At 36.7% G+C, this 20,905-nt stretch overlaps 1 protein-coding gene across 1 annotated transcript in view; it reads left to right on the top strand.

Annotated features, from left to right (window-relative positions):
- The window catches only part of LOC107672958 (collagen alpha-1(XIV) chain-like), a 129,701-nt gene that overhangs the window by 32,995 nt on the left and 75,801 nt on the right, over nucleotides 1–20,905 (top strand). Inside the window, exons 5-18 of the mRNA XM_016466344.1 lie at nucleotides 5,125–5,280; nucleotides 5,451–5,570; nucleotides 7,426–7,590; nucleotides 7,853–8,014; nucleotides 8,104–8,261; nucleotides 8,941–9,070; nucleotides 10,213–10,355; nucleotides 10,593–10,722; nucleotides 11,640–11,779; nucleotides 13,537–13,663; nucleotides 15,021–15,160; nucleotides 18,516–18,648; nucleotides 18,940–18,987; nucleotides 19,079–19,215. Coding sequence (XP_016321830.1) covers nucleotides 5,125–5,280; nucleotides 5,451–5,570; nucleotides 7,426–7,590; nucleotides 7,853–8,014; nucleotides 8,104–8,261; nucleotides 8,941–9,070; nucleotides 10,213–10,355; nucleotides 10,593–10,722; nucleotides 11,640–11,779; nucleotides 13,537–13,663; nucleotides 15,021–15,160; nucleotides 18,516–18,648; nucleotides 18,940–18,987; nucleotides 19,079–19,215 — 1,889 coding nt within the window. The remainder of the gene's footprint in view (nucleotides 1–5,124; nucleotides 5,281–5,450; nucleotides 5,571–7,425; nucleotides 7,591–7,852; nucleotides 8,015–8,103; nucleotides 8,262–8,940; nucleotides 9,071–10,212; nucleotides 10,356–10,592; nucleotides 10,723–11,639; nucleotides 11,780–13,536; nucleotides 13,664–15,020; nucleotides 15,161–18,515; nucleotides 18,649–18,939; nucleotides 18,988–19,078; nucleotides 19,216–20,905) is intronic.

The raw sequence follows: 20,905 nt of genomic DNA, 5'->3' as shown, positions 1-20,905 counted from the left end.
AAAGTTTAATTTATTCCTGTGATGGCAAAGCTGAATTTTCAGTATAGTCATTACTCCAGTCATCAGTGTCACATGATCCTTCAGAAATTATTCATTTAATCATCATAAATCATTCATTCAAAAATCCTACTGATTTGGTGCTAAAGAAACATTTCTTATTATTATGAATGTTTATTATTGATATTTCTTCACAAACAAATGTACATTTATTAGGAGAGATAATCAATAAAAGTGACATTGATCATTTTTAATGTAATTTTATACATTTTGTTTCTCATATCTTGATCGTTATTTCTAGTAAATTGATGTTAAATTATTGACGTCAATTTGATTAAAAATAAAAAGAATAAAAGGTGATATAAAACATTCTACAATTCTGACTGATACTGATAAACTAATGTTATGGCTGATAACTGATGAATGACCAATGTTACAATTCTATATATATCCCCAGGATTCTTTGATGTACATAAAGTATGAATAGCATTTATTTACTGTCACTTTTGATCAGTTTAAAAGTATTAATTTTACTTCAAAAATGAAATGAAATTAACAAACTTTTGACATACATCATGCATCCCTAATTTGTATCTGCCTTGTATCAGACTGCCTTGGTATTGTATATCTCAGTGCCAAATCAGTGTGTAATACAGGCAAATTAATACATTCATGTAGTGGTGACGTCACAACTTGCCCACCTTCTGTCTCCTCAATCTAAATCTTGTTCCACACTGCTGGGCTCTCATCTCTCACTGTGTTCTTTAGCTAGAACAGCCCTCTGTGTTTAAACTCTGATTCACCTTTTTATATTTCTTGCCACCTCACATCCCATTAAGAGACGAGATGACATGCTTAATTTTCTTAAAGGCCTGTTTCAGGTTGTCCTGCCAATTCTAGGAAGATGGTGGAACGGGTCAGAAAGAGTGTGCTTTTTGGAGTCCCCCAAAAGGCCCAGAAGAGCCCAGATTGTGGCATGCTATCTGTCCTTTCAGTTTATTTAGATGGAGTGGACTGATTAACTTTGTGTGATCTTTAGAACAAAGGCTCCCATTCTTCAGCCTGTGCATTGTTTGGCAGTTAGCTATGTTGTTCCCAGAGTTTTCTGCTGATGTCACAACCCATAGCATATTGGCGTAGCCGGCAGTCTGAGAAAGAGCTGAAGTATAAGAGGAACAATGTGCCGTAATAAAATGCTCTACATAGATCAGCTGCTGTCCTCTCATTGTTTCAATAACCCCTGTCTGCATTCTTTAGGATGTAGAAAAGGTGGAGGAAATCAGTTGGTTAGAGCTGTTAACCTTAATAGGCACTGAATGGTATTTAAACATGCCCCTGAGTCCTGGATGAGCTCTTACTCTGGTTATATGCCTTATCGCACTGCCCACTTCAGTTATTAAAGGCCTTGTTTCTTTCTTTGTTTTTCTCTCTCCTCTCTTTCCTGTTGATATTCTACTGATACAGATACAGTCTCAGAATTGTTCTCAGATTCTTAGAAACTATTCATCTGTGACTTAGACTCAAATTGGTCTGCTGTTGCTATAGATGTGCAGATGTGCTGTATGTGTGTATTATTATATTTATAAACATATATATACTTGTATACTATATTCTACCATTCTACAACCAAGTTTGGGGTACTTTTTTGGCATTGAATTGATTAAATAAATCCATTTATAATGTAAGATTTTCCCCATATATATGTTAATAAGAAAAGTTTCTCGAGCAGCAAATCAACATATTAAAATGACATCATAGGGATATATTATATATTAAAATGTATAGAGGTATTAATAATATTTCACAATATGATATACTGATCCCAAACTTTTGAAATTTTGAATAAGTGTGTATTATCTAAAAAGTATTATTATATAATAATTTATTTTATTTTATTTTACACAACATTTTCTATATTAAAACAAAAATATTTTACCATTTTAAAAAGCTTAAATATTGGACAGATTTTGTTGCCATTTAGAGGTTTAGGAGAAAATAAAATCTAATGGGCTTTTTACCCTGAGATTAAGAACTTCTTAAATTTCCTATCCTTTTCGGGTGTGATGTATTTCATAATAGCTGCCAGTAGGTAGCACATGCATAATTATTTTGGTGATATTGTCAGCATATTAAGAACCACTCCAGATATCGAGCAGACTGTTCTAACCCCAGGCTTACTATATCTTTGTCCCTTCAACATCCCTGTATTCCTTAATGACTTGAGTTGATGTGTTGTGAGTTGAAAGGTAGCCAAAAAGACATGCTTGCTAAAAATCTACTCATTATTCGATGCCTAGAAAGAGCAAGAATTCTCCTTCTCCCCACATTAGTAGTCTAGACGCCCCAGAGGCAAGGGAATGAAGATAGCTGACAAATTCCTGACATGAGGATTCTGACATGAGCAGCAAGAATGTCTATTCAGTAGTTAATCTTAATATGCATTTAATGAGAACAATAAACGTGACCTGCCACGGGACCTGCCCGCAGACTCTCACCTCTAGTGAATATTCCACATGTTTGGAGACGCCGCGGTACACACAGGCGACAAAACTGAAGCCAGAATAGACATAATTATCAGAGCTCTGCATGCATAGTGCATATATCATATCACCGATGCTTTGATTTTGCATTCACGAAGGATGCGAAGAGTTGATTGCATTGTCTGTCGTGTTAATCTCATTCGCATGTCTCTTCTTCTCTTCCTCCAGCATATGTTTGATTGAGAGCTCCCAGAGGACGTCCCGCAACCGAAAGAGAGCTTGTGCAGCCCAACGGCTGCAATCTACGGCAACTGCATTGCAGCAAGCACTTCCATGGCATCCTATAGCAATTGCATGACCTTTTTGTGTTTTCCAAAGCGGCAACGAGGTGTCTGTTGCTTAGTAGATAAGTCCCGGGGCTCTTAGGGCTTAATGAATCGATGTTGCCGGATCGCTGATGGGTCTGATGAATCCTCACCCCTGAATCTCAGGATACAATCGGCCTCGTGCTCTCAGATAGAGGAGCTCACGTTGATTAGTGATACCGGGGCTCTCAATGTCTCACTGATAACAGCAGAAGGTACCTGTGTCTTGACAAGCCACTCTTTGTGTAATGGTGTGGATCGAATGCTGCCGCTATTCACAGACATAAATAGGTAGAGTGGAATTAAGAAGCACAGGAGTTAAAGGAACACTCCACTATTTTTGAAAATAGGCTCATTTTCCAACTCCCCTAGAGTTAAACAGTTGAGTTTTACCGTTTTCGAATCCATTCAGCCGATCTCCGGGTCTGGCGGTAGCACTTTTAGCTGCAGCTTAGCATAGATCATTGAATCTGATTAGACCGTTAGCATCTCGCTCAAAAATGACCAAAGAGTTTTGATATTTTTCCTATTTAAAACTTGACTCTTCTGTAGTTACATCGTGTACTAAGACCAACGGGGAAATTAAAAGTTGCGATTTTCTAGAACGCAGCGCCTGAAAATAGGCTAACTTCCGTCAACATAACCAACGTGACCACCTGCTTGCACAGGGAGCGTGCTAGGGACTATTTTCAGGCACTTCGTCATATCATTGCGCCTGCTGTCATACTGTCTAATGTCATACGATAGCTTTATGTAAGAAATAGAAAGAATTATTGCTAAAAATGTAAACATTATTCACTGAAAATCTTTAATAGATTGAAATTTAAGCATTATTCATTTGTATAATTATACATTGAAAAACTTCACACAAAAGATCAAAATTTAAATCTTTATTCACTGAAACACTTTAATAGATCAAAATGTAAAGATTTTTCACTAAAACTTTGAATAATAAACCAAAATTTAAATCACTACTCATTAAAATCTTCACAGAATAGATTAAAATTTAGATCATTATTCATGGAAAATCTTTTCACAAGAGATTAACATTGAAATCATTATTTACTTGAAAATAAATCTAAATTTAAATCCTTATTCACTGAAAATTTCACATTCATTCCAGTTGTTCTTGACACGCTCATGAACTCATACCAGCAATATTCAATTTGTGAATCTTTTCTATGAATCGTTCTTTAAAATGAGAGATTCTGTCTCCAGTTCAACTGTTTGACTCCAGTCCCAACACTTAGCACGTACATTTTGGTCTGTGCCTCACACAGAAATATCATATGACTCGCATGGAATATATGTTCGGTGGACTACTTTTATGAACCTTTTTCATATTTTTAAATTCCTCATTCACTTCCATTACACTGAAAACATTTTCACCTTTTATGTTCCATGGAAGAATGACAGTCAGGTTTGGAGTGACATGAGTGTTAGTAAATAATAATAACATTTTCAGTTTTTGGGTGAACTGTCCATTTAAATGTAAATCAGTCACTTTTAAGATTATGGAAATATGTCATTAGCCACGGATTAAGAGTCTCCATTCTCTACTCCTCACTGCCATTTTTGTGTCAACAGATTTCTCTGTATTGATGTTCAGGACTAGTTGAGTTTGGATAATGTCCCTGTTCTGTATTTCAGCCCTCTGTTGATGGTGCCAAACACTAATGCTCTTATAGCTATGACTTGCATCATGCTATAAGGCTTTGACGGCCAGTTCTTCTGTGAAAATAAATGATTGAGGGAGGAACAAAACAGACTCCCATGATACACTACTGAGCCCTGTGGTCCTGCGCTCCTCAGATTTACTGCCCGTACTGACACTTCATCACTTTACCCCCTCTGTGTGTGGATATGTAGTTATTGCACAGTGGGACTGCCAGGAGTTACCGTCACACTCTGAGAGACATAAACACACACATGATTTGTTCGAGTTCAAGATGCCATCAGTTGTCTCTAACCAGTGTGGATCCCAGAGCTGCTCTGTTAAAATTGTATGAGTAAAATAATTTTGCTTTGGTTGATTGTACTGCTGTGTTCATAAATCAAACATGTTCTTCCCTGCCCTATGATGATACTTTGTGCAATGACAGAGTGGCTCAATAAAACCGTACCTGCGTTCACAGACGGCTGTGTAATTTGTGATATGGTGCTGGGTTTGTATGTTTCTTCAGAGGACAATATTTTTGGATCTATAGACATGTGGGACTGTATATGTGCAACAACGTTAATTCTTTCTTTTTCTGTCTCTCTGTTCATCTCTCATAATCCAGTGGATCAGTTTGTCTGCACAACTTCTGCTATTGCGGATATTGTCATCCTGGTCGATGGATCTTGGAGTATTGGGCGAATCAATTTCCGTCTGGTTCGCATGTTCCTTGAAAACCTGGTCAGTGCCTTCGATGTGGGAATAGACAAAACCCGGATTGGTGGGTTCCATTAATTAATTCTTATTCACTTGTAATAATTGGTCTGACCTAAAAATAGATGTATAGTAAGTGGATCATATATTAATTTAGACAGCTATAAAGTGCTTTTCAATTTAGATCTGATGTATAAAGTGTCAGTGTGTTCCCTGGATGCGTTTTTTATGTTTTAGGACTGGCCCAGTACAGCGGGGATCCACGAATTGAGTGGCACTTGAATGGCTTCAGCACAAAAGATGCAGTAATAGATGCTGTCAAAAACCTGCCATACAAGGGAGGCAACACTCTCACAGGTAATGTACTGTGCTTTTCCAGACCTTTTCCATTGTTCCAGAGACACGGATATACTGTGCCTGGTCAAAGTGTTAATAACCAGTCTGATCCTTGTACAAAAGTACAAATCTAAAGTACAAAAAATCATTTACTGTAAGGCATAACAATAAAAACTAAATTGGTATTTCACTTTAGTGTGCAGTTTTTCAGTGCAGAACCTGCATTTTATTCGCTAACCACCCAGTCTAACATGATCAGGCATTATAGGTGCTATTTATTGTAGCAGTGCAAATTCATATATCATAATTGCACCTTTATGTCTCACAGTTGTGACTTACTTTCCCATAATTGCAGTTTTATTTCTCAAAATTGTGACTTGTGTTCTCATAATTGATTTTGTATCTCAAAATTGTGAATTACTTTCTCGTAATTGTGATTGTATTTCTCACAATTGTGACTTTATTTCACATAATTGTGCTTTTATGTCTCACAACTGGGATTTGCTTTCTCATAATTGTGATTTTATTTCTCACAATTGTGACTTTATTTCTCGTAATTGTGACTTAATGTCTCACAATTTGATTTGCTTTCTCGTAATTGCGATTTTATTTCTCACAATTGTGCATTTATTTCTCGTAATTGTGACTTAATGTCTCACAATTTGATTTGCTTTCTCGTAATTGCGATTTTATTTCTCACAATTGTGCATTTATTTCTCGTAATTGTGACTTAATGTCTCACAATTTGATTTGCTTTCTCGTAATTGCGATTTTATTTCTCACAATTGTGCATTTATTTCTCGTAATTGTGACTTAATGTCTCACAATTTGATTTGCTTTCTTGTTATTGCGATTTTATTTCTCACAATTGTGACTTGCTTTCTCGTAATTGTGATTTTGTAAAATGTTTGTATTATATTACTCACAATTGTGACTTTATTTTTTGTAATTATGACCATTTTTTGTAATTGTGATTGTATATCTCAAAATACTTTCTCATAATTGCGACTTTATTTCTTGTAATTGCGATTTTGTATCTCACAATTGTGACTCTCATAATTACAGTTTTATTTCTCATAAATGTGTCTGTTAAAATGTAAACTTTTTTTTTTTGCGATTTTATTTCTTGTACTATAATCGTGACTTCATTTTTTGAAATTGCAACTGTGCAATTGTGACTTACTTTCTGATAATTGCAGTTTTATTTCTCACAATTGCGACTTTATTTCTTGGAGTTCTGACATTAGGGAATTAAGGGAAGTCGTGGCCTAATGGTTAGAGAGTTGGACTTGTAACCCAAAGGTTGCGGGTTCGAGTCTCATACTGGCAGGGATTGTAGGTGGGGGCAGTGAATGTAAAGCGCTCTCTTCACCTTCAATACCACGACTGAGGTGCCCTTGAGCAAGGCACCGAACCCCCAACTGCTCCCCGGGTGCCGCAGCATAAATGGCTGCCCACTGCTCTGGGTGTGTGTTCACAGTGTGTGTGTGTTCACTGCTGTGTGTGTGCACTTAGTTAAATGCAGAGCTCTAATTCCTAGTATGGGTCACGTCACTTTTTTTTAATTTTATTTTTTTTATTAATTATATCTCACAGTTGTGACTACTACTCATAATTTCATTTTTTTATTCACTGCTGTGTGTGTGCACTTAGTTAAATGCAGAGCTCTAATTCCTAGTATGGGTCACGTCACTTTTTTTTTATTTTATTTTTTTTATTAATTATATCTCACAGTTGTGACTACTACTCATAATTTCATTTTTTTTAAATTTTCATTTTTTACTTCTCATAATTGCAACTTTATAGGTCACAATTGCTTTTTTTTCTTGTATTTGCGTATTTGAAACTCTTTCATTTCATGTTTTGGTCTGTCTAGGTCTTGCTCTTACCTACATCCTGGAGAACAGCTTCAAACCTGAGTCTGGGGCTCGTAGCAATGTTCCCAAAATTGGAATTCTGATAACTGACGGCAAATCCCAGGATGATGTTATCCCACCTGCTCAGACCCTGAGAAGTGCTGGAGTCGAGTTATTTGCCATTGGTATTAGAAGATTCCTTAATGCATCTTTGTGTAAACTAGTTCATCCAGTTTAATATATGCAGTATGTAGAAAAAGTATCCAGCTAGTGAAAAATAAACAAAGCTTTTCAGAAGTCATTTATGAATTTTATCGCTAATAAGTATTTACAAAATCTTCCAAAAGATTGTAAACTGTCAACACAGACACATTATCAACACAAGCTATTTATTATAGATATTCCAGAAGCATGGAATATGAGCTGTGTGAAAATGGTTGTGCGTAGGTGTGAAGAATGCTGATGAGAACGAGCTGAAGGCCATCGCCTCTGAACCAGAGGAAACACACGTTTATAATGTGGCAGACTTCAGTATCATGAGCACTATAGTCGACGGCCTGACCAATAAGGTGTGTGATGGAGTGGAGCAACAAGACAAAGAAATTAAACGTGAGTGTTTTAATTGCTGTTTAAACTTAGATACAGTATGTGATGTGTGGAAGGGATCTAAAGCCTCATGATTTCCTCATGATTGACAGGAGATTCTTCCACTGAAGAGACGGCGTCTCCACCCCAAGACTTGGTCACTTCTGAGGTGACTGCACACAGTTTTCGAGTGACCTGGACTCATACGCCTGGCAGTGTGGAAAAATATCGAGTTGTTTACCATCCAACCGGGGCAGATATTCTGGAAGAGGTGACCAATCAGAGCAACTTTCAAATATGCTACTCAACTATTAGCAATGCCACAAAACATCCACTAAGTTTATCCGAAACCAAACCTTCCACCTAAAAGCCACTTAAAGGCATAGTTCACCCAAAATCATTTATCATTTACTTATCCTCAAATCATTCCAAACCTGTATGAATTTCTTTCTTCTGTAGAACACAAAATACCCATATAATGAAAGTCTATGAGGTCCGAAACCACATTCAACCCCACTGACTTACATTGTATGGCCACATTTGACCAAAATGTCTTTTGGAAGATACAATAGATGCCCTTATTGTCAGAGGTCCTACTACATAAGTCAGCTGATGTTCACCAGATGTTTTAGAAGTCATTCTTGTGCTTTCTTTCTTTAAAATAAACTCTGATTGGTTTGATATTTTGATATCTAGAGCAATGACAGTCTTACATTTTTAACTGTGGCTTAAATGTCAAAATACTTTTTAGTGCCTCTTTTATCTTTTGTTCTATTTCCTATTTTTCTATTTTCTATTCTATTTTCTATTTTTGTACTATAAATATTATTTGCTGCACAATATGTGCCACATTATTAAACACTGCAGAGTTTTTTTTGGTCTTATTTCTCCATAGCATTCTCCAAACTGCTGTGCTAGGCATCACAAACCACTGTTTTTATGCTGTACAGATTGTGGTGGGCGGCACGAAGAAATCAGTCGTCTTGCAGAATTTGAACTCTCTGACTGAATACGAGATTGCTGTGTTCGCTGTGTACCGCAGCGCAGCAAGTGACGCTCTGAGAGGCAGCGAGATCACGCGTGAGTCATACTCTAAACTTGCCACAACCAACATTGACTACAGAACATTTCATATCACATGCGTTACAGCCTCGTGTCCTTCAACACCATTTCACTGTAAAACAGTAATTACCCACAAACTACATGCCTATTTCTTTTTCCTAAATGCCCTTTACTGTAATTCTTTCATCACCTTCTAATATGCAATATGTTTATTTCCTAACCACTACTTTAGAGCAGACGCATGTCAGTCAACTCAAGAACACAGGACTGAAGTCTGCAGTATTTAGTGGTTGATTAGGATGTTTAAAGTCTTTTAGGTTTCTGGTGGAATTTAGAGTTATGCTAAAGACTATTCATGTGTGCTTGTTCCAGAATTAAAACATTTTCTGCTTATCTCACACTCCATCAAAGTCACACTCTTCCCAGAATCCAACTCAGAACACACTTCTGATCTTTGCAAATCTTTTACACACACATCCAAAACGGAAAAAAAAAACAAAAAAACACTCAAGATACTGTACACATACACTGCAAACAAATAGTTTTCATAATCAGTATTTTTCCAGTAAAACAAGATTTAAATGAGAAGCTAAATTGTGTTAGATATTAAAACGTGTTTTCTGAGATGTAATTTGGATTTAAAACAGACCAAATAAAAATGTAATAATGTAAATGAAATGTAATGTAAATGTTTTTACATTTTAACTTTAACATTTATTAACACTTTCTAAAGCATTATTTTTATTAAAAATATTATGAATTATAAATTATTCTTTAAAAAATATTAAAATTGTATTAAAAATGCATTTCCTTATTAAAAATGTTTCAATTTTAAATTAAATATATATTGTTTAATTACATTCTTGTAGTCTTAATATCTTATACAACTTTGCTTGCACTTACATATAAATTAATTACAAATTTAAATCTTAAATCTTAGATTTTTCCCCCTGACAATAATTAAGAATTATAAATTATTATTATACATTTTTCTCACATGCATTTATCTTGTTTTCTGTACTTTTACTGTAAAATAAGACAAAAATATGGATTTATAAAATGATTGCAATGTACACACTCACTCACATGCAAACACAAAAAAACACTGTCTGTCTGTGTTAAGTATGGATGTCTAATTTGTATTTATGTGTGTATCTCAGTGGCTCTGCCAACAGTGAGTGATCTCAAGGTGTACGATGTGACAGACAACAGCATGAGAGCCCGCTGGAGGGATGCAGAAGGGGCTTCTGGGTACATGATCCTTTACGCTCCACTGAGCAGTGAGACTACAGATGAAAGAGAGGTGAGGCTGCAAATTGTCTTTGTGAGTGTGCCTGTCTGTGTTTGAGTAAACGTTAAGCCCGCGCCGGCATTATGACACTTCCACCAAAATAGTAGCTTTGCTGTTACACTCTTTTCATGGGAGCTGTAGAAGAAGAATAGCATTCATCATGTTTGAGTTCCCTTGGTTGCACTTCGATCTGTGTTTCAGCAGCCATTATGCTGCTCTAAAGGTGTTGCCATTGTTTTTGGGATACAGCTAAAGGTGGATGAGTCGGTGACTGATGTGGAACTGACTGGATTGATTCCTGACTCAGAGTACACCGTTACGGTCTATGCTATGTTCGGAGAGGAGGCCAGTGATCCCGCTACTGTTCAGGAGACCACCAGTGAGTGTCCAGGCCATTCTGTTTTAAATTTAAACATGCAATCAGTTTTCTTTCCAACTCTTATTTGTACAATGTCCAGTGTTTAATGGTTCTGTTTTGAATTCAATTCAGAATAATGCACATTAATAAACACAATAATGTGTTTAAATGTGCTCCAAGTAATAGGGCTGGGCTGTGTAGATAAAATAGTTCAATATTTTCAGTTTTTAAATAATATTTGAACTATATCTCAAATGGCTTTTTTTTTTCCCCAATGAAATCAAACCTGGTTTCAACCAAGTTATGTAAAACCAAAAATGTTTAATGCAATATTAAAATTCTGTTAAGATGTACATTTTATATGTTCACACAACATTTTAATTTACACTATTGTTAAAACATTTGGGGTGTTTAGAGTTATTTGACATCTTTGAAATACAGTAAATATTTTATGCTCACAAAGCCTATTTTTATTTGGTCAAAATGCAGTAAAAACAGTAATATTGTGAAATATCAGTGCAGTTTTAAATAACAGTAAAGTATAATTGATGTGATGGCAAAGCTGAATTTTCAGCATTAATTTCTCCAGTTGAATCTGTCCTTGCTGAATAAAAGGGGAAAAAATCCTACTCTCCTTAAACTTGAATGACAGTGTACTATATGAAAAATATAACTCACTGAAACTGGCTATTTGAACAGTTTCATTAAAATGAATAAAAATTACCAGCTGCAGATTTAAATTAAAGATGTTACCTTGTCTTAACGCTCTCATTCTCATGAGTTGCAAATTGCAAGACAAGGATGCAATGTGTTTTTTGGAAAATTAATGAACTGTGTTAAAAAGTGCATTAAAATCATTGTGACTTCAATGTTGCAACAATGTCACTTAATATTCAATAAGTGTCAGTGACTGATCATTAGTCCCTGTCTTCCTGCAGTGTCCCTGAGACCTCCACGTAACCTGCGGGTCACTGAAGTTGACCACAGCTCTGTGCGACTCAACTGGGACGCAGCGTCCAGTAAGGTTAAGGGCTACCGTGTCATGTATATGAAGACAGATGGTGTCCAGACCAGTGAGGTGATCACTACATGACACGCACTCGTTTCTCTATTAAACAAACATGTACTCATTCACTCTCACACTCTGTTAATCAGATAAATAGTACATAAAATTATTCAAATATATATTAGTAAATTAGTACTTTAATTTAAGTATAAATAATTACAAGTTCCTGCATTATGTTTGCTGAATGAAATCCAATGCTTGTTTCCTACTAATTTTGGGGTGCTGATTCCAAAAATAGTGCCTTTTTGCTCTAGCACATCATACTGTCTCACAAAATATGATGTGCATTTTGACAACCATTTGCTTTTGACAACCATTTGTGAGGTTAAAGGGGTCATATGATGCGATTTCAAGTTTTCCTTTCTCTTGCACCGTCACACATCATTCTTCACACCGGAACAAACGACCTCAGTGCTAGAAAGACAGATGTCACTAAAGCCCTGCCCAACGTGGTGAGAACAGCTAGCAGGATCTACCCCAGAGCCAAAATCATCATCTCGACCCTTCTACCTCGCAGAGACGTGCCACAAAAAACCATAAATCAATCAATGCGGAGATAGCTGGAATCTGTGCTTCAATGACGAATGTCCACATAGCTGACCATCAGCGCATCACCCATGAGCATCTGTATGACCACATCCACATTCATCGAGAGGGCATGAGACTGTTTGCAAAGAGCATCAAGGAGACAGCCCTGAGAAGCCCTCAGAAGACACTCTGTGATCCCGAGGAGAGGGTAAGTCAGCATATTCTGTTACACCAAATACACAAAATAATGATCTTTAAAAAAGCATCATATGACCCCTTTAAGAAGTCTTGTATTATCCCTTAATCACCAGAAAAATTACAGCATGATTCTTATCTTCCTCTGAGCCAGGTTATAACTAGGCGTATTTGTTCAATTCTTAACCAATTTTTACATACAGTATATGACATTATAATATGCCTAATCCTGATTTCAAGGTTAGAATTATGGCCAGCGACAGAGAAAAATGTAAACATGACAGATGTTTTCTGCTACATCTGTAGGTGTTTTACAACATCCAAACAGTGACAGAAAATTACAGATCTTGCGAAAAAAACATTTTTTTTAAATCTAAAGTTCTTTGACATTAAATGGAGTATTTAACATATTTTCCCACTGTTGTGCAAATTTTAAGTTAAATGATACATTTTGAATATTTCTTTTTGCCATTTGCCTTTTGACTGCTTTTGCTATTTTACAGAGGTCCTATTATGCTTTTTCACTTTTTTCAACTTTAGTTAGTCTGTAATGTTGCTGTTTGAGCATAAAAAAGATCTGCAGTTACAAAGCTCAAATCCACTTCAAACTATTCGAGCCGTTCATGCCAGACTGGGGAGAGAGGTGTTGTAATAATGTAAAATATGTGAAAAATAATGTGTTTATTCATTTCAACCTAGTATGAGAGCCTGTTCTAGTACACCACCAAAACAAAACCAAGACTTTGTAAAAGAGCATAATAGGACCCCTTTAATAAGTAAATTAAAGCTGATACTTACATATGTCATTTGAAAAATCTTTTTTATATTTTTTAACTCAGCATCATCAAATTAAGTAATATTAGGCCTTTTTGTAAATCAACTGATTTTTTTTTTCAAGATGCAGGGTTGTGTTGTTATTGTAATTATACGAATATCCAAATTATTTAAATTGTAATTATTAATCCAAATATTATTGATCACTTTAATTACTTTATAAATAATTGAATGAAGATAAATGCAGTATGCATTATTTTTCTTCTCTCCAGGTGGATTTGGGTCCAGTCACCAATGTGTACCTGAAGAACCTGTCACCCTTAACAGAGTACACCGTTGCAGTTTTTGCTCTCTACGATGCCGGCCAATCAGAGGCACTCAGTGGTGGATTCACAACAAGTGAGACTGTTTGATCCTTGCCAATGAACTACTTAAAAATGTTTAAACGGGTGAATTCAGTTATACTGTTTTGTTGGTTGTATTAAGAATGCTAGCTAGGCCTGTGCAAATAATCAAATGCAATTGTCATGTGCATCTCGTCAGTAAAGCCGGTTCTGTGATTAGTAGTAAATCTCCAGCACATGCTTTCAGATGGAGTGGCATTTACTACACAGAGCCGTTGTTCACTGACAAGCTACGCAATATCGCGTTCATTATCGGCAATGAATCGCCTGCGGTTATGTAGCTTGTCAGTGAACTATGGCTGTGTGTAGTAAATGCCGCTCCATCTGAAAGCATGTGCTGGAGATTTACTACTAATCACAGAACCAGACAATCACATTTGATTATTTGCACAGCCCTAATGCCAGCATATGTTGGGCGGTGGGTGTGGATTTCTGCAAATTATTTTTCCAAGCACAGAACAGACAGGGCCCATTGGTATTCATTATCATGAGCCCGGCAAAAACAAATATTGTCTGCTTGCCGCAATGCTGATTTAACATGTACATGTATGTGCATATTTTGTCGTATTTTCCTCCTCCAACAGAATTTACAATATCCGCTGCACACAGAGTCTGCAATTTACTCCAGCTGGAAAGCAGGAATGGATGCTTTCTCTGTCCTGGACAAAGCATCACTTTCTAGGCAGGCTGTTACATTCAGTAATCACTGATTGGCTGCTGGAATCTATAATAGATCTGGGCCTTCATTTCCTGAGTTTCATTGTTCTGTGGGTGTCCTGACATTGTCATTGTAGCAATCAGGTTATGTGGTGAAATTTCTAGGGAATACATTTGAATTTAAAAGTGATTGTCATGGTAAATGCTGGTTGCTCTGTGGAAAGTGGAAATGAGAATGTTCAGGAATTCATTCACCAAATCACATTAAATAGTTTAAAAGATTAGTTCACCCAAAAATGAACATTATGTCATCATTTACTCGACTTCATGTCATGTCAAAGCCTAATAGCTTTCATCTGTCGAACACAAAAGGAGAAATGGTCAAAGGAACAGACCGAAATGAATGCCACATTGGAGTAATAAAAATATATTTAATTCCAAATATATTCTATGAAAACAACCTTTACTATTTTACACAAATTTTCAAGTATATCTATATTGTTGCAAGGATTTTTACATATTTTACTGGAACACAAGATAAAATACTGAAATGATTATTATTACTATTAACAGTTAACTACTGTTTTAGTATGTAAACAATTTTAAACATTATTGTCCATTGTTGTGATCAAACTAATTATAGTTTAGTCAAGGATCTTCGTTTGCATAACCGTGTCTGATTCTATCTCATTCAGAGCTTGTGCCGGCCCCGTTCAGCCTGATGACATCAGAGGTGACCTCAGAGAGTTTCCGGGTCAGCTGGTCACATCCTGCCAGGGATATGGTGCTCTATAAGATGAACTGGTCACCCACTGAAGGAGGAGAAGAGAGAGAGGTCAGTCAATTACCAGTACAATGATTAGTGATGTGCTACAGCTAGAGGGTACTTGGCTTTGCTTTTTTATTTTATTTTATTTCTTTATTTTTTAAATTTATTTATAATATAATATAAAACAAAAGTTTGGGGTCAGTTAGATTTTCTTTTTAAATTATTACTTATTCAGCAAGGATGTATTTAATTGATCAAAAGTGACATTAAAAACTTTAACATTATTATAAAATATATTTAAAATAAATGCTGTTTTATTTGAACATTCTATTTATCAAATAATCCTGAATATATCTGCTTTCAGCATTAATAAAAAAAAAGAAATGATGCTTGATTGCCAAATCAGTATATTATTATTTTTTCCTTCCCAGGCATAAATTACATTTTAAAATATACTAAAATAGAAAACATTTCTTTTAAATTTTAATAATAATTCATAATATTACTGTACTTCAATATTTCTGTATTAAATGCAGACTCGGTCAGCATAAAAGGCTTCTTAAACAAACATTAAAAAACTTTTTGAGCTATAATATAATATAATATAATATAATATAATATAATATAAAAATGTATAATAAGTCTGTTTCATGCTTATAAGAACTCTTAAAAAAAGAAATACATATATAAATCTGTTGGTCACTGGCAAAACATTTACTATAACATAATGAAATATTTTTGATGTGGCTTGCAAAAGCATTTTGTCTGTCAGTGGAGACCAATGCTTTTTGGCAGTAGGATGGTGGAGTCTTGCCATCTTCCAGCAGCAGGGGCACATGCTAACCAGCCAAACCCTGAACCCTTGAATTCTCTTGTTTCTCTTTGACTTTTCTACAGTGTTTCTCAATTGTGACTTACTTGCTGTTTTCAACATCCATTGCTAGATGTTAGTTTCAACAAACTATATATATGTTGAAAAATAGAAAGTGAAATATGAATTTTATGAGGTTCTTGAAAATGATTTATGAGTCAATCAATACTTTCTCCTAACCCAGAGCCTGGGGCCAACTGTTATTCTCTATTAGAAATGACCAGTCACTGGCACTCACAAACACAAAAACAACCAGCAGCATACTGAACACGTCCCATCACCTCTATCCCTAACACACGTGACCACAAACACAAGCTTGTGTGACGGAGAAAGTTTTTATTACTGGCCAGGAGTCAGTGCAGCTGTTTTTTATAGATAGCACTGCAGGTCGATATGTTTACCAAGAGCCACCAGAGCAGAAAATAATAAAATGCTGCGAGGCAAACTGGAATGTGGCTTGAGCTTCATGTCCTAGAGCAGAGGAGTCAGTCCAGAAACACATATTCACTCAAAGGGGTTTGCTGGGACGGCTCAGAGCTGACTGAGATCCAAAGATCTCCTGATAGCAGGCTTGCTTTTAAATGCATGTTCTTAGGCCCCGTGTCCACCAAAGTGTTTATTCCCGAGGTTAGCGTATTTTTTCAATTGTTTTCAAAGGGAACGCCACGTTTTTTTCTCGGTGCCGAGAGTTGAAGAATGTTCAACTTTGGATAAAATGCAGCGCTTATCACTATCACTTTTGAGTCAGCCGTCCAATCAGAGTGGAGGAGGGGCGGGACAAATGCCACTCCGACCAACTGTCACACATTCTGCTTGTACTACGACTAAACAACAATGGAGGAGATGTTAAAGGGGTCATATGATGCTGCTAAAAAGAACATTATTTTGTGTATTTGGTGTAATGAAATGTGTTTATGCGATTTAAAGTAAAAAAAACACATTATTTTCCACATACTGTACATTATTGTTTCTCCTCTATGCCCCGCCTTTTTGAAACGCGTCGATTTTTACAAAGCTCATTGGTCTGAAAAAGCGAGGTGTGCTGTGATTGGCCAGCTATCCAGTGCGTTGTGATTGGCCGAATACCTCAAGCGTGTGACGGAAATGTTACGCCCCTCACCATACTGTTGATGCCGTGTCCCGGCCGGAGCGACGACACAAAAACATTAAAACCCATTACAAACGAGGCATTTGTTGCATCCAGTGGGGACATAATTACTGATTATAATGACTTGTACTGTCTTTTTACGCGTTGCATTGCATCGTGCCGCGTAAACAGAAAACCCTGTCTGCATTTGTGATCAGAGAAATGACAAACAACAAGTGCTACTCCACACTGCCCAAAACTCGCGTTTGAATCATCAGTGGCAAATGATAGAAGAAAACGTACTTACGTGAGTCAGAACTGCCGGCATTTGAAACAGTCCTCCATAAAATGTGCCGGCGATCCACAGCACTAAGTTGAAGTATTCCCTCAGCGACCAGCACAGATCAGCTCTAGGCATGACGAAGCGGTATAAAGAATATCGCTTTGGATTTGAGACTTTAGTCTTTACAGATTTACAGATCTTCTTTATGCACCAAGAGCTTGTAACACTCCAAAGAGAAAGGAAAAAATGAAATCGCATCATATGACCCCTTTAATATTGCTTGTCTCTGAGTATTCATGTCTGTACTAGAAAGGATTCCCGAACTGCTACGAATATTCATATGAACAATAATTCTTACAATATTTCATTCAAGATGCGTCTGCCACATTACTTCTGCTGTTATTCAGTATCATAGCAACCACAGTGTCTCAAAAAAAAAAACGCTGCTCTGCAGAAACGCTCTCAAGCGCTCACAGCTGGACGTTTTCAGCAGAGCGCCTGGCATTTTCAGCTGGCTAAAAACGCTTTGATGGACATGCAGCCTTATTGTTGGCATGGCGTAGGTGCTTTGCTGAGCAGCCACCAACATTTATACCAGAGAAAACGTGATGTTACTGAATCTGTTGCAGCTACTATCACTTTTTCTGGACAGAAAATACTGTTGACTTATGTTCTGCACAATGACGAACAAAAATTTAGTAAAAATATCCCCTCTCCATTTATAAATGCCATCTGTCAAGCAGACTGTAGTTACGACATAAAATCATAAGAAAATGATTTGCCAGTCTACACCTCAGCATCCTCTCGATGATGACTGTGGTGGGCCTCTTCATCAGAACCATCACTCTTGGATCTTGGCTGAAATAGATGTGGCCTTGCTCCAGAAGGTTCATCACCTTCCGACACTTGGCGATAAATCTTTTCAACTGACTGTAAAGTATCTTCTTTGCTGTCAAGTGTGGTTTGTCTGGTCTGTAACATAATTTACAAGCTATTTTTAAAAAGTGGTGTTGTCCCATGCATTCCAAAATATCTGATTTGAATTAACTCTCTAACAACGTGTTGATGATTACCAAACAAGAGGTTTAATCAGGCTTACCTAATCTCAGCACTATTCAAATGTTATTATAACTCTGGTTTATACTGTAACTGGGTGCTTTCGTGTTTGTGTGTTGTATAGATGATGCTGGATGGAGCTGTGGACTCATATGTGATTCAAAACCTGAGTCCTTTTACAGAGTATAAGGTGTCACTGTCAGCCATCTATAAAGACGAAACGGAGAGCAGCGTTGTGGTTGTGCTCGAGAATACATGTAAGACCTGCAGTAATGTTGTTTAAATGTTTAACGCCAACCAGCTAATTCACATCATATCAAACTGACTAATTGTTTTTTTGTTTTGCTTTGCTTTGTTTTTGTTTTTTGTTTGTTTGTTTTTTGTCCCTTTGTTGTTGATTTTTTTTTTTTTTTGCTTTATTTTGCTTTTTGCTTTGATTTTGATTTTGATTTTTTGTTTGTTTTTTTGCTTTACTTTGTTTTTGTGCTTTGATTTTGTTTTGCTTTGCTTTTTTGTTTTGTGTTGCTTTGCTTTTTTTTGTATTGCAGTGGGCTGGACCACAGAAGTTCCCACCACTTTCCCCTCCACTACAGCATGTAAGAAAAATATGACTTTATCCTACTGAGATTTGAACATTGGATTGATGGATGGATTGATGGGTAGATTAAGTTGATCTGTATCATCTAGTTGTTCATCTGGGAGTGAGTAACCTGTGGGTGGATGAGGAGACCCCCTTCAGTATGCAAGTGAACTGGGAGGCGCTGGACTCAGACGTGGAGCAGTACAAAGTGACATATGTCAGTGCAGACCGCACAGAAGAGACAGTGAGTAAACATAACCACAGCACACAGACATCCATAACTAATGTTAATATAACAACACAAGAGCGAGCTCACTCTGCCATCATCATCTTCCTGTCTTCTAGAACAGTTTAGCTCCACTCTCTTCTCTGAATCAGAGTGCATAAAGAGGGCAACATACACTTGTCTTATTTGTGTCCCAGCGAGGCTGTTATTTCATAAAGCTACCTATATTGCTCTTGCGCTATAAAAATATAAGGGAAAAATGTATTACCTCTGTGCTGTTAGACTGCAGGCTGATCATATTCCTCTGGGTAAGTGAAGTTGAATGATGCAGCTCTGCTGCTTGTGTTATCTGTTGCAAGGACATGTCTTGCTCAAAGTGTCCTTTTTAAATGCATGTCCCTGTACTGGAACCCCCTTTGTCTTATACTACAGTGATTCCTGATGTGCAAAATCATATGGTGAGGAATCACAGGAGTGAATTAAAACACGGCCACTCTTCTGATGTGGGAATCTGCTGTTTTTGTGGCACTATAGGCTAACTTTGCTGCAACTTGATCTAGCACGGTTAAGATCTTTCATGGCGTAAAGTTTAATTCAAACTCTGTGTTGACTCGTCGCCCCTAACTGTACAGAATATTGACCTCTCCACAGTTGTAATTCTCGTGGAGAATCATTGGGGGGTCAAGCTATAAAGGAGATGGATAAGGGAGATGGGACTGGGAAAAGGAATTTCCATTATCTTTTCAAGTGCCATTTAGGTCACTGAGCAAAATGTGAGAAGAGGGAGAGAACATCTGAGAGAGTTAGTAAAGGAGAACACGCCTCATTTGAGGGAAAGTTCCAGCAAAGTTTATAAAGTGAGACGATCTCCTGCATATAGGTTTCAGCACCACGGATTGGTGGACAGCTCCGCTAATGAGAGTTGTTCTGCAGCAGGACACGGCACAGCAAAAACAGGTCTGAAACAGCAGGTGGTCAAACTCTACCTTCTTGACCATGGAGAACCACACCTGACTGATCAAAGGAAGTTAGAATTGTACATAATTTTTTGCACATAGTACCGTTCAAAAGTTTGCAGTCAATCTGATAAAAAAAAAAAAAAAAGAAGTTAATATTTTTATTCAGCAAAGATGAAATTGATCAAAGTATTAAAATAGAAAATAATAAAATTAAATAGTTATTTTGAATTGTAATATTTCACAATATTATTGGTTTTACTGTATTTTTTGCGTAAATAAATTCATCATTGGTGAACAAAACCATGATTTTGTGTGTGTGCGTGCGTGTGATTAATGGTGTGTCTGTGGTGAATGACTGCAGTGATTGGATGCTGACTACAGAGCTGAGTGCTGGCTTTCTTGATTTTCATCCAGCTCCCTAAAGTTCAGTACACAGATTTCTAGTCTTTTGGCTTATCTCAGAGTAGCTTTCATGAGAGCTGATCAAACACTCAAATATTTGGAATTGTTTCTCTATACTGTTTGACATTTTCTTTATCCTTGACAATCACTCCTTACACTAGCAGTTATTGCTCTCCTCCTCCTAAATACCATGCTGTGTGAAAGCAAGTGCACCTCATGAAAAATATAATGCTTTTTTGGAAAAAGTTAGTACAAACGTCTCGGTTACGTATGGTAACACTCGTTCCCTGAAGGAGGGAACGGAGACGTCACGTCGGATGACCGACGAATTGGGATCTTGCTTAGAG

This window comes from Sinocyclocheilus anshuiensis, unplaced genomic scaffold (assembly GCF_001515605.1).
Source record: "Sinocyclocheilus anshuiensis isolate Anshui unplaced genomic scaffold, SAMN03320099.WGS_v1.1 scaffold248, whole genome shotgun sequence".
In the NCBI taxonomy this organism is placed as follows: domain Eukaryota; kingdom Metazoa; phylum Chordata; class Actinopteri; order Cypriniformes; family Cyprinidae; genus Sinocyclocheilus; species Sinocyclocheilus anshuiensis.
Note: the sequence above shows the minus strand (reverse complement) of the source record. Positions and strands in the feature narration are given on the sequence as shown.